Here is a 14,758-nt window from a genome sequence, read left to right on the forward strand (position 1 = left end):
AAAAATAAAAAATTTTAAGTAGAGTAATCCCCTTCCAGATAATTGCAATTATTTGTGCTTTTTTTTTTTTTTTTTTTGAGACAGGAGTCCTTGCTCTGACGCCCACTGCAGCTCTCGTCTCCCGGGTTTACGCCCATTCTCTGCCTCAGCTCCCGAGTAGCGGGACTACAGGCGCCTGCTACCCCCGCTAGTTTTTTTTTTTGTATTTTTTTTAGTAGAGACGGGGTTCACCGTGTTAGCCAGGATGGTCGGATCTCCTGACCTCGTGATCCGCCCGTCTCAGCCTCCCAAAGTGGCTGGGATTACAGGCTTGATGCCACCGCGCCCCCGGCTATTGTGCTTTTTATGGGAGTGGTGCAAGAGGTTAGACAAGAAAATCTTTTTTTTTTTTTTTTTTTTTTTGAGACGGATCTCGCCTGTCCACCCAGGCTGGAGCAGTGGCATATCTCGGCTCTGCAAGCTCCGCCTCCGGGTTCACGCCATTGCTCTGCCTCAGCCTCCGGAGTAGCTGGGACTACAGGGTGCCCGCCACCACACCCGGCTATTTTATTTCGTATTTTTAGTAGAGACGGGGTTTCACCGTATTAGCCAAGATGGTCTCGATCTCCTGACCTCGTGATCTGCCTGCCTCCGCCTCCCAAAGTGCTTGGATTACAGGCGTGAGCCACCGCGCCCGGCGTGACAAGAAAATCTTAAAACAGAAATCAGAACGAACAATTTAAGAGAATTCTGGAAACAGCAGGAATGCAGTATTTAATACGTTCCAGTTATACACCTGGATTGGGCTTCATCATTCCATACAGTATCCCAAATCTACCCATTAGGATTCTCTTTAATGCTATTCTATCTAGCTTTCCTTGACAATCCAAGCCTTACACAACTCTATGACGAACAGGTACGACTACTAACACTTTGTAGGGAAGAAAATCAAAGCATGAGATCAAGTAATTCACCCAATGCCATTCTGTTATTAAATGGTAGGGCTGAGACTAGAGCATGGACCATCTAATCCCAGAGCCTGCACTCCTGAATGATACATGAAATTACTTGGATAAAGGGTCAATTATACTAGAGATCTCACATTTCCCAGGGACTGAAAGTTACTTCTGTTGTTGTCAAGGAGTCTCACTCCGTCTCCAAGGCTGGAGTGCAGTGGCGCAATCTTGGGCTCACTGCAACCTCTGCCTCCTGGGTTCAAGCGATTCTCTTGCCTCAGCCTCCCAAGTAGCTGGGATTACAGGCATGTGCCACCACACCTGGCTGTTTCGTATTTTTAGTACAGACAGGGTTTCACCATGTTGACCAGGCTGGTTTTGAATTCCTGACCTCAGGTGATCCGCCCACCTTGGCCTCCCAAAGTGCTGGGATTACAGGCATGAGCCACTGTGCCCCACCTGCAAGTTACTTCTGATTCACATCAAGACATGTTAGAGCCTTGGATTTATGTTGTCAATAAACACATTTTATTAGTTCCTTGTATGGATAAGAAGCTTCAAGTCAATGACTAATTCATGCCATATACACATATTCCTGTTTTAGATTTTCTATTAGCAAACATCCTATTCAATTGTTGGGAGTTTTGAGTACATTCAGAAAATGAAACCCCACAATCACTGTTTACAACAAATGAGTACATATGAAGTTTTTCTAATAAAATGAAGCTGCTTGAAAAACAAAACATGCCTTAAAAATCAGAATGTACTCATCACTTACTAAGAATGTACTCGTTATTAAACAACAGGCAAATGAAACAAACTACTAAAGCGGCAATGCTCGAGATTTTGAGTTTCCGCCCCAAACTTGAAAATATAGGAAATTAGATGGCCCTCAAAACTTTGAGATAAATGGATTCCACAGTGAAGTTGCCTGTATGAGAACAGAATTACTCCTAGCCATTCAATCTTCGATGTATCTTATCAACCTACTTAAGCAATCTGTCAGGCAGAATAGGTAACAGTAAACTACAGAAAGGTGCCACAGAGGCAAAAACTGGCTGTGCCCAAATCGACACTGCAGAGCAGAAAATGAATGTATGGTTATTAGGTCTAAAACATTTTGAGCTCTTCAGTCCCACTGGCAAGATGTATTAAAGACAGATGCTCCAGAGAAACTAACAAAACAAGCAACCTTTTGATTTCAGCTTCCATATATGTCAGCTTACAGCGATTAGGTTTCTCACTGATTTCTGATGTTAACGTATCAGAATGTGATTCTCAAATTAGTATTATAGCTTGGTACCCAAGGTCAGAGAACGTGCTGCTTTTCCAATGCAAAAATTCCTGTCTAAATAAGCCCATCTTACGGCGCATGAGATTAGCACCTACTGTCCTGTCAACTCATTTATAATTCAAGTGTGAGATTTGTTGATCCCTCATCTGGGTAAAGGTAGTCAGTGAATCCTACTGCCTCCCAAGACAGCCTCTGAGGCAGTAATCAGGTTAGAAATACTGAATCCATGATTCTTCCTAACAGCCTCCAAATATTCTCAGCAAAGACATCCTAAATTTAAGCAGGTATGCTTTTCATTTGGATAAAATTGGAAATGGTATAATATCTTGAGAAAGGTTTTCCTAAGATGTTATCACATTAAAAAAGTTCCCATGTCTATAGTAAATGCAAAACCCTGAAATATCTAATCAACTAACTGTACTCATGAAATGCATACTATTCATGCAGCTATAAGCAGTGGTTTATTTCTAAGGTTGCCTAAGGAATACAAGTCAGCAATTTAAGTTCTCAAATATAAAGGAAAATGTGCTTGAAACCTTTTAAGGCAAGGGTATTTGGTACTAACAAAAACAGTTCATATTGGTTCTCTGAAAGAGCCCTCAAGTAGTCATTTCTAGTTCAAAGAGGATAGGCCAAAAAAGTTAGGTATTCTAGGTAATATTAATACAATCTGTTGCTACAAAGTAATACAAGCAGCTACTCATGACATTCAAGAAATCATACATCATGTTAGAAATTTCTTTTAGATGATTCTGAATAAGAACTTTAACCAGAACGAATCTGCACACACAGAGGAAGACCAAGGTGCACATTTAATTGCTTTCAAAGATAAACCTAGGGCTAACAGGACTTTTTGGTATTTACATACCTGCAATTAGGAAACTGTGAGGTTTTACCATTACAGACTACTACTGCCTGTTAAGTAGGCCTCTTAAGAATGTTTCAGTGAACAAATCACCCCTTTGCTTTGGTTCTGAAAATACGTATTTTGAAATAGCTAAGGCAAATATTTAGAGGGACACAGCTCAATATTGGAAAACTAGCCGGAAGAGGTAGAAGTAAAGCCTTTCTTTGCAACGTGCTTCTGTGTAAAGGTAACAAATCAGTGATCTAGGGAAAACACAACTTAAAAATGACTCACTCTTTTATAGGACGTTTAAAGATAATGCTTTTAATATTTCAAATATATATATTTTAAATCTCATCAAAATGTTATCACCTTAACAGTACTTTGCACATGTGGAATTTCATACCTAAATTTGATACTATTTTGGTTTATTTATGGCTACTTACAAGAGTCACAGTAATAATGTCCACTCATCAGAGTCTTTTTCTTTGGTAGAGCCTAGTGGGACCAGGCAGATGAACTGTTATGCAAATGAGATGGATAAAACAAATTCATGATAGTATGAATTATAAGGGTTTTTGTTTAATGGAAATAAAACTTAAAAAGGATTCTATATTTATTCCCATCATTATTCTGGAAGCTTAATATCCTGTTCAGGGGTTAAGGAGTTTGAATAGCCCACACAATCCTGTAAAAACGACAACTGGCTGCCCTTTAATAAATAAAGTCATTGTAAAGAATTACATTTACAGAGTGAAAAGTGAATACATAGCATTTCAAATTCAATTTTTGGAAGTACTACCAAGTACTGACCCATAACAATATACACTAGCTATCTTTTTAACTGTCCATCATTAGCACCAATGAAAATTCAATAAAATTACCTTTATTCCCACATCTCAAAACAATTCTGCAAATTCTTAGTGAAGTTTAACTATAGTCACAGACCTTAAATATTCACATTGTTATCTATGTCTACTGAAAATAAGTTCACTACTTTTCTGGATATTCTTTACAAAATCTTATTAAAATTCCTGGTATTATCACCCCCAATTATACAGTAGCACAACCACCTTATGTAGTTTTTACATGATAGCTCTTGTAGAGGTTTCACATCTAAATTATCAAGAAAGCCCTTCCCTCCCTCATCTTGCACTCAGCTTAATTCTATACTAGTCCTTGGATTATGTACCACTGTAAAAGTATAACTGTATCAAAATTACCATGTTTATGGATACAATATTATGCCATACAGAGCAACAAAGTTACATATAATGACAAAGATCACTAAAGTTATGCAAGACAAGAACAAATGTTAGGACATGCTACCTAGGCACAGTCCCTACAAAGAGGCTCCTAAGTACCCCAAGTTCAAATAACATTGACAAAATAAAGAACAATTATCTTCAAAAATTATAAAGCTATTAGGTAATTGCTAAATAAAGGTAGAGCACAAGATTAAACTCTAATATTTACAACTGCAACATACTTGAGTAAAATTACAATTGTGCACATATCAGTGGCTTTGTAACAAAAATACAGAAAAAAAATTGTTTTCAGTTCAACAAGAGGTGGAATCCAATCAATCTCAAATATACTCAACTCAAAGATTTACCACAGAATAAATTCAAGATTAGCTGATAAACAAGAGCCATATTACTGGTGTTTAAGACAAAATCTAAACAAGTTAAAATCCAATGTTTGATCAGAAGTCAGATGACTGTGCAAACTTTACCTCAACAGAAATATACTGAGATGTGCAAACAAATGTAAAACCTCCTCTAGTGGTTTGCCTGGGAGGCTGACCTCTTCTTTCTTACAGAGCTTCCTGATAACCATAACTATAAATACAGGTACAATGCACAGTCAGTAATCTTTTCTTTTTTATTTATTGTTAGAATATAAAAGAATTCAGAGAACATAGGTTTAATTTCATTTTATAAGGAAGACTACATTTACCTGAAAAAGAAATATGGCATCACACACAAACACACTTCAGGGAAGGAGTATATTTAAGAATGTGGTGTCATTCTGAATGCTAAAGGAAAAGTGATCCCTGTTTACTGCTAAAATATGTAGTGTAAAATTCTTTAAAGGAAACAATTCACTAAGTCTCTACTAGGTAAGTTATTGTGAATTTAGTTTTCAAATCACAGTAATCCACATAACCATTATTAACAGCTCTGTTTCATAGAACTGCAACAAGCCAACAAACATTTAAATGCACTTCACATCAAGAGTATGTAAACTTTAGTTTTTCCTCTTCAAGCCTTCAGAAAGTTAGGGGCTATTTCAGCAGCCAATCTGGTCAGAACCTCTGAAGGCAAAATTTCAGTGCCTCACAGTGTATGTGACCATCTGTGGCACTGCATACACATCTGGTAGTGAAGTGTCCCCTATCAGTGGCTTCCAGTAAGGCCTAGAGTTTAAGGTTAACATAAAAAAAGTGCCACCTTTGTTTTAGATTAGTGATGGACTCTGACAAGATAAAATAAAGTTATTCTGTATATTGTTATACTTACAAGCAGCTCCAATCCTGAGTATTTATGGTAATATCTAAACATACAAAAATGTATGTACATTTTTCTCCACTTTCTTGTAAACAGTTATCAGTATACTGTTTTATCCCTTTATCTTTGAAACATGCAAATCATACATACAAGTATAAATACACAAAAGAAAACAATTTACACTCATTCAAAAGCCAAGCAACAACAAAAAATAGCTACAGTATTCAAATCATAAATAATGAATGCTTGAGGCATCTTATATTCCTAGAAGCAGCCAGCCATTCATCCTAATGTTCTTAGCTGCAATTGTAGAAATACTGAGTTTTGCACCTTCCATGCTTTTACAGTATTTATAACACTATCATATGTGGAGATAAAGACTTGTTTACTATAATCTCTTCTTTTCAGAATGAAGAATAAAGCAGCACTTACAAATATTGAAGCAGTGGCAGCAACAGCAGGGGTTACCACTGCTAGATCAGAAGGAATTTTTCCATTCTAACAATTTTTAAATTAAAAAAGTAAAGGAAAAATTGACCTAAACAAATTATTACATGTTCATTCCTTGGGCACTTAACAGCGAGTCCAGCATGTCGAATGTGTCTTTGTAGTCCATATGCTGGCTGCTTGTACTGTACTCGTGATTGGCATCAGGACCGTTGGTCTCCACTGGCTTCTTGTCCAGTTTCACGAGGGTGCTGAGATGTCCGTAGCCCACCTGGTATGTGACAGGGGGAGGAGGGGGTAAGGGATGGTTAAAAACAGAGTTGTGAGAGGATATATACTGCTTAACAGAGGAGGAAGAACTAGATGAACTACCTGAACTTTTGGAACTTTTGCTCATTTTGGAGTGGTGGTTGTGAGATGCATCATTGACATGCAGCCTCTTCCTTGAAGAGCTGGAGCTAGAGGAAATGCCATCACTGCTCAGACCAACAGGACTCCTCAGAACAGTGGGTGGTATTCCGTCGGCACTGTGTTTACTGCCACCGCTGCTGCTGCCACTATGCAAGTGGGAATGCTTGTGGCTGCTGGTGTGGTGGCGGCTTGAAGGATGCTCCTTGTGCTTATCCTTATGGTCTCTGCTAATATGTGGGCTTGAATGCTTGCTCTTCCCACTGCCTTCATCAGAAGAGCTGTGTCTTTCTGAAGAGGAAACTTTTATTTTCATTTTCAGTTCTTCTTTACTGGCGCTTTTATCAGTGGGTGGTATTGGAATCCGTAATTTCAGTGATCCACTCTTTTCCTTTTTATCTGCCATGTATTTTTCAGTATTTGCAATGGGTATTTTCATTTTAATGGGAGAAGTAACAGAACTGCTGCTGGCTGCCTGTGACTGCCCTTGTTTGTGCTGCTGTTCTACCTGGGCAGCTATATAATGATCCCTTACGTCAAGATCAAGAGTTTCTAGTTTACGCTTTTCTCTATATTTGTCTAAAGACATTTTCTGAGGAATTATTCCTGGAGTAGCAGAAATTGGCCCATGGTGTTTACTGCTCCCTGCTTTATGAGTATATTCTTGCTTAACAGAAGAATGATCTGAAATTTTGTCAGGTCTGTGATGTAATCCTGAATGCAGTGATATAGAAGGTCCCTGCTGGAAGTTGATGTTGTACTGGCTACCAGACAAAGATGTCTCCTGTTTCTGTGAATATATCTGTTCTGTCCTTGCTGAGTCTTGATGTTGAGGCCATTCCTGGTGTGATGACAAACCGTATGAAGTACTTGGCATTCCTGTTGCTAGCACTGACAAATTATCAGATGTATGGCTGTCTTGAACAGAAATATTTCCTGAATTTAGAGGTACTGGTGCAGGGAATGCTGATGTAGATGGTTTTTGAAAACTTGGGTTTGTAGGCACACCAGTGACACTATCTACTAAAATGGAATTCTGGACCAAAGATGAACCAAGAAGTGGTGTCTCTGATACCTGTCCATCTACTTTTGGTTTCCTAGCCGCCTGATTAGCCTATTAAAATAAAACACAGAAGAAGCAGTGATATAGAAAAATAATTTAATGCAAATTTCTTGTCTTATAAAAGTTATACATTAAAAACATTATATATTAAACATATGGAAATAAAATGACCTGGGGTTCAAGGTTTTAATGTTGCTAGTAAATAAGTGCCTTATTTAGAGGTATAAAAGAAAGCTATAAAAAAAACTGAAAACACCAATTTTAGAATCAGATACAAGTTAAATCCTAGCCCAGCACTTGAGAAAGTAATTTAACTTGTCTAGGCTTCAGTTTCCCCATTTGTAAAATGAAGAGGATACTTTCGTCATAATCACTGCGAAATTTTTTTTAAAAGTATAATGCACTTTAGCAAAGTCCACTGGACTCAGTAGTTGAATATGTGAGTATATATAACTTGAGACACGCTGAATTATTCAGGAATACTGCAAAGATTATTTAACCACAAAAATTCAAACTGGTTAGCTATGTAAATGTTACATAAAAGACTGAAATTCTGTTAAACCCTGTCAATTCTCTTACCCTCCAGTTTCGAATCTTCTTCAACCTATTAGGCGTTTTCTCCAATATTTGTAGAAACTCATGTGTTAGCTCTAAAAATAAAATTTAAATTTGAAACTTAGAAGGTGCCTTTAGGATTTAAACTTCTCTTAACTGGGCAGTATTAAAAAGGAACGCTAGGAGTTCATCTACTTCACTTTTACCCTCCTATTCAATCCTCAGTATATACAGAAGTACACACAACTCTCAATCGGCATTTTCAAAGCTGAATCCTTTTGTAACTATTACTTTCCCTCCTGATTTTACTTGCTTAATTAGAATCTCTGGAAAATCTAGTAGCATTAAAAATAATCCCCCCCCAAATAAAAAAATCTTCATTAGGCAAACAACACAATAATTTTTGTTGCAGGCAAGATCTATCAACAGATTCTTTAAAATTAGCGGACAAAAGTTTGAGGAAAAAAGTTATTTGTATAATCCCAACGTATCTTCCCCATGAAAGGTATTAATTACAAAGAGAAAAAAAATAGTGACTTTAAAGTGCAGAAACCACTTTAAGGATACCACTGTAACCAAGTGATCACGGTTGTCATTACCAGTTTTTGTACCCCTTGATATGATGCACCAAACGAGACCCAACCTACTTCTACGGTATTCTTGCTCAAACGGTATTCTTACGTTAACTTCAACATAATAATGAGAAATCATCAGACAAACCCTAACTAAGGAACACTGTACAAAATGACCATTATTCTTCTAAGTGTCAGTGTTATGAAAGACAAGGAAAGATTGAAGAACTGTCACAGACTGGAGAAGACTTGAAGGGACATGTCAACTAAATGAAACATGGGATCCTACAACAGGAAAAAATATGGAATACTGAATAAAATCTGTGCTTTAGTTAACAGTATTGTACCAATGTTAACTTCCTAGTTTTGATAATCATATATTGTTATGTAAGATGTTAGTATCAGGTGAAGCTAAAGGGTATACAGGGAACTATGTAATATTTTGAATTTCTTTCTTTCTTTTTTTTTTTTGTTAAATAACAGAGACAGGGTCTCGCTATGTTGACCAGGCTGGTCTCAAACTCCTGGCCTCAAGCCACCACGCCCCAGACTTTTTTTTTTTTTTTTTTGAGACGGACGAGTCTTGCTCTGCCACCCAGGCTGAAGTGCCTTTGGCGATCTCAGGCTCACTTGCAAGTCCGCCTCCCGGGTTTTGCCATTCTCCCTGCCTCAGCCTCCGAGTAGGCTGGGACTACAGTGCGCCCGCCTCGTTCGCCCCATGCTAGGTTTTTGTATCTTTTAAGTAGAGACAGGGTTTCACCGTAACTTAGCCAGGATGGTCGTCATCTCCTGGACCTCGTGATCCGCCCGTCTCGGCCCGTCCGTCGAGAAGTGCTGGGATTACAGGTTTAAGCCACCGCGCGCCGGCCCCGACTTTTTTTTTTTTAAAGAAAAATCCCTCAAACTATACTCATACTTTTAGGGAATCAACACTATTTAATATTATTAGCAAACTATCTTGGTTGTAATTTTTTCTATCAATTTTCTGTTAATTGCTATGATTAAAATGACCCACTTTTCCATAGTAGTGTGGTTTTGATGAACTATAATTCCCCCAAAATAATGTCATTAATAGTTACTGGCCACTCTCAAATATTCAGTCAAACATATTAGAATACCACATAATAGGCCGGGCGCGGTGGCTCAAGCCTGTAATCCCAGCACTTTGGGAGGCCGAGACGGGCGGATCACGAGGTCAGGAGATCGAGACCATCCTGGCTAATATGGTGAAGCCCCGTCTCTATTAAAAAATACAAAAAACGAGCTGGGCGAGTTGGCGGGCGCCTGTAGTCCCAGCTACTTGGGAGGCTGAGGCAGGAGAATGGCGTAAACCCGGGGGGCGGAGCTTGCAGTGAGCTGAGATCCGGCCACTGCACTCCAGCCTGGACGACAGAGCGAGACTCCGTCTCAAAAAAAAAAAAACAAAAAACAAAAACCACATAATATTAATAACCTCAATACTGGGGGAACCTCTATTAGTAGAGACTACAGGTTCATTTTGTAATAGCAAGCTTCTTTGTAAACTATTCTAAGCCAATGTTAAGATCGACAATTCAGACAAGCTATAATTTAACCATTAATCTTTCCAGATGTAATTTCCTTGACAATGTCATGACTAGTCCCTGCTAAAGTCTCATGAGCTTTTTCATCCAGTTTGGATGAAAAAAAACCCTAATGCCCAGACCTTCACTTCCTCATTTGAAAAGAAAAGAAAAAAAAAAAAAAGAGACTTTTTTTCGTCTTTTGGGTCCAACATTAACAAAATTGTTTTGACTCAATTTCTGTAACAACTTGGTTGTAAAACATTAAATACACTTCAAGTTCTGGTCCAAAATCTGGTACACAAAATGTAAGCTTTGTTTTTCTTAAGTATCCTACTGTATTAAATTTTATATAGCAGAAGAACAAAAGAATGTTAAATAATTCATTAACATAATTAATTAGCTATATGCACAAAAATCACAGTATGTGCCTAAAATAGAGGCCCTTCTCTCTCAAAGCTACTGTCTAAGCCACTGTTCTTTTCTGGAACATAGTCATTAAGTGATTTCAGTAAACAATAATACTAGTATCACTGCACTCTAAGATTCAGATAAATCTTCATGTCTTTTTTTTTTTTTTTCCAGAGAGGGTTTCCTCTGTTGCCCAGGCTGGAGTGCATCAGCATTATCAGCTCACTAGAACCTTGACTTCCCAGGCTCAGGTGATCCTCCCACCTTAGCCTCCACAGTAGTTGGGTCTATAGGAGTGTGCCACCATACCTGGGGGGTGTGTGTGTGTGTGTGTGTGTGTGTGTGTTTTGTATTTTTAGTAGAAACAGGGTTTTGCCACGTTGCTCAGGCTGGGCTCAAACTCCTGTGCTCAAGATATGTGAGTGACTGCACCCGGCCACATCTTCATGTCTTAAATTTTGAATTGCCTTTTTGTGACTGACACAGAAAAAAAGTGCTGCAAAACATGGTGAAAGTCTTAATGTATCAGGTCTCCAAGATTCTTATTCAACTGCTCTCCACATTAATAAACTTTACCTTTTTCAGAATGGAAATGAGGTAGCTCCTGCTGTGTCAAAAAAACCCCACATAAACCACAACCTAACCTCTGACCTAAAGTCAGGATAAAAGGCAGATTACTTTTTTGTGATCTTTTTATTTCAGCACCAGGTATATAAACTATTTTTGTTAAGATTATGCCTACTGGCCGGGCGTGGTGGTTCACGCCTGTAATCCCAGCACTTTGAGGCTGAGGTGGGTGGATCATGAAGTTAGGAGTTCAAGACCAGCCTGGCCAACATGGTGAAACCCTGTCTCTACTAAAAATACAAAAATTAGCCAGGCGTGATGGCACATGCCTGTAATCCCAGCTACTCAGGAGGCTGAGGCAGAGAATTGCTTGAATCCAGGAGGCAGAGCTTGCGGTGAGCCGAGATTGCACCACTACACTCTAGCCTGGGCGACTGAGCAAGACTCTTGTCTCAAAAAAAAAAGGGGGGGGGGGGGAGATTTTGCCTACCTAATCTTAATCTAGTGACTATTAAACTAAAACAATGATCTAGATAACCCGATTTTCAAGCTATACAACAGATAAACCCTCACTGAGTTTTAGATGTCATTTTAACTCATTGAAGATTTCCTTTCCTCTGGATAAACTCTGAAAAGCCTCTAACGATTTAAGAAAACATAATCATGCAGCAATAATACAGCATGAGACATATATTCTGGGATAATTTTTTCCAGGTGGAGAACGAAATAGAAAATAAAGGGATGAAACAAAGAAGCATATTTCACAAATAAGAACAGGCAAACTATGGATAATTGGCCAAATATGGCTGGCCACTTGTTGTTGTCAACAAAGTTTTATTGGAAAGCAGCACACCCAATCAGTTACAAACTGCCTATGGCTGCTTTCCGGCTGCAATGGTATAGTCATATAGTTGCAACAGAGACCTTATAGCCCACAAACTCTAAAATAGTGTTACTCTTTGCAGACCCCTATCTTAAAGAAACACTTCAAGCAGGGCATGGAGGCTCAAACCTGTAATCCCAGCCCTTTGGGAGGCTAAGACAGGTAGACTGCAAAACCCCGTCTCTACTAAAAACACAAAAATTATCTGGGTGTGGTGGCATGCGCCTGTGGTCCCAGCTCCTTGGGAGGCTGAGGCATGAGAATCGCTTGAACCCAGGAGGCAGAGGGTTGCAGGGAGCCCAGATTGCACCACTGCTCTCCAGCTTGGGGGGCAGAGTATCTTGTCTCAAAAAACAAAACAAAACAAGGCCAGGCACAGTGGCTCAAGCCTGTAATCCCAGCACTTTGGGAGGACAAGGTGGGCAGATCATCTGAGGTGAGGAGTTTGAGACCAGCCTGGCCAACATGGTGAAACCCCATCTCTACTAAAAATACAAAAACTAGTTGGGTGTGGTGGCTTGTGCCTGTAGTCCCAAGGACTTGGGAGGCTGAGGCAGGAGAATTGCTTGAACTCGGGAGGCAGAGGTTGCAGTGAGCTGAGACTGCACCACTGCACTCTGTCGCCTTGGCAACAGACTGAGACTGACTCAAAAAAAAAGTGTTACCTGTTTTCTTTCTGAAATCTACAGTACGTGGTTAAAATGCCCTAATCCCAAGAATCTCCCATTTCTGGCCAGCTTCTTTTACTTCTCAACCAGAGGAATTTCTCATCAAAACATCCCCAAAATTCCATGCTCCTAATTAACAGAACACATACCCACAATTTCTCCTTGTGTATTCATATTTAACAATGTAAGGCAAAAATGGTAATACAGAGCAAGAAACACAATCCCCTGAAAATCCCTTTAGTTTACTGCTTCACGGTTAACACTCAACTTTCAGTATACACATTTAAAACTCAACAGAATTAGTATACTTTAAATCACTATTCTTATCTTGTCAGCTTACGGAATTCTAAACCTTATCTATTTATTTTTTAAGTCCTGAAAAAGCTTTAGATATCTGGTGGTAGTTAATATATAACCAGGCTGGAATAGAGCAGTGCCTTCAAGGTTTACTGCAGCCTTGACTTCCCGTGCTCAAGTGATCACCCCACCTCAGCCTCCCAAGTAGCTGAGACTATAGGCGTGCACCACCATACCCAGTCAATTTTTAACATTTTTTTTGCAGAGACAGGGTCTATGTTGCCCAGCCTGGTCTTGAACCTCTGGGCTCAAGTGATCCTCCCGCCTCAGCTTCCCACAGTGCTGGGATTACAGGTATGAGCACAGCTTCCAGATTCAATTCTTTTTTTCTTTAGGCTGATGAATTCTTGTTTTCATTCTGTTCATTTGATAGTGTACTGACACTTTCTATTGTCAATTCAGACAACTGCCAACTTAGATAAATCCAAACTGTTAAAAATGTATTTTCTCTACTTACCATCTAATAATTCTAGAGTAACTGTAGGATCCACATATTCCCACCAATGCTTTCCATCAGTTGATACAGGGATCTCCCAATTGGACCATTTGCAAGCCAAATGAATGCATACACATGCTATCACTGTTGGTTTGTACTGAAGACAGAAGGTTGTAAGATGCAGACTGTTGCAGAGCAGGTTTGAAAATGGAGAGCCATAAAAATTCAAGTATGTAAAACAAAGAAAAACATTTACCAGTAAGATTAGAGCAAAATTTAAACTCTATCTTTAAGTCTAGAGTATACAACCTTATTAAATTAAAAGCTAAGTTATAAAATTTTAGTACTAAAAAATCTACATATAATGAACATTTCCCCTCACTCACTCCCAATAGTATATTACTACTACTAATATATTAATATTTAAAATTTTGTTTTTACATCTAAAATTGAAGTATTTTATAAAAGGAGAAGAGGATAGTATATTTGCAATAATCACTACATAGATAACACTGTACATTTTTTGTGGTATTTTTCTTTTGTAATGTCATGGTAAATATGTAAATGTAAAAATAAAGACTATTTGTAAAACTGATAAAGTAATTTCAGTGTCACAATAATCAGGGATTATCCCATCTGATGTGGCTTAATAGGCATTTGCTTTCTTTAGTGAAGCAGAGAGAATTAAACACATATCTATGTAAACCTATGCCTTGTTTTTCGGCAAAGCCACAAAGGAAACTTACCTTTTGCCAAACAGCTTCAAGGCTCAATGTTATTAAATACTGCAAAAATACTGCAAAAATACTACTTTTCTCCTTCCACTATATGCCAAATATGGGGCATGTTAATATGTGTCACAGCTGGTCTTTTCTAATCAAAGTTTCAACTTTAAGTCTTTTTATGTTGTTGTTCAGAATTACTGGGGATAGAGGTTAAATCCCAACAATAGATATTTGAGAAAATATAGCAGTATTTGCCAATCCGAAACTGTAAATAAAACTTATCAGTGTCACAAGAAATTAGGGACCCTACAAAGCTGGCGTGGTCCCTTCTCCCCAATGATCCACTCAAAAAAACAAATTTAAATCATTAATAAAATAAATATAGAACAGAATTATATATTAAAGGCTCCTTAAAACTATTCTTCCAGTTCAGTTTCAATGATGGAAATGTTATCTGATCAGCCATAAATGCATACCATTTTTTACTCTACATACACTGAAAAGGAAGGTTTTTTTGTTTAAAAAAAAAAAAAAAAAAA

General features: G+C 38.4%; 1 protein-coding gene across 1 annotated transcript in view; it reads right to left on the bottom strand.

Moving 5' to 3' along the window:
- Nucleotides 1–1,440: 1,440 nt before the first annotated feature.
- The window catches only part of CCNT2 (cyclin T2), a 43,292-nt gene continuing 29,974 nt past the window's right edge, over nt 1,441–14,758 (bottom strand). The window contains exons 7-9 of the mRNA XM_017888398.1: nt 13,516–13,777; nt 8,084–8,154; nt 1,441–7,555 (exon numbers count right to left, since the gene is read on the bottom strand). Of these exons, the coding sequence (XP_017743887.1) occupies nt 6,137–7,555; nt 8,084–8,154; nt 13,516–13,777 (1,752 nt within the window). The 3' untranslated portion in view covers nt 1,441–6,136. The remainder of the gene's footprint in view (nt 7,556–8,083; nt 8,155–13,515; nt 13,778–14,758) is intronic.

Source organism: Rhinopithecus bieti, unplaced genomic scaffold (assembly GCF_001698545.2).
Source record: "Rhinopithecus bieti isolate Rb0 unplaced genomic scaffold, ASM169854v2 scaffold_15296, whole genome shotgun sequence".
NCBI lineage: Eukaryota > Metazoa > Chordata > Mammalia > Primates > Cercopithecidae > Rhinopithecus > Rhinopithecus bieti.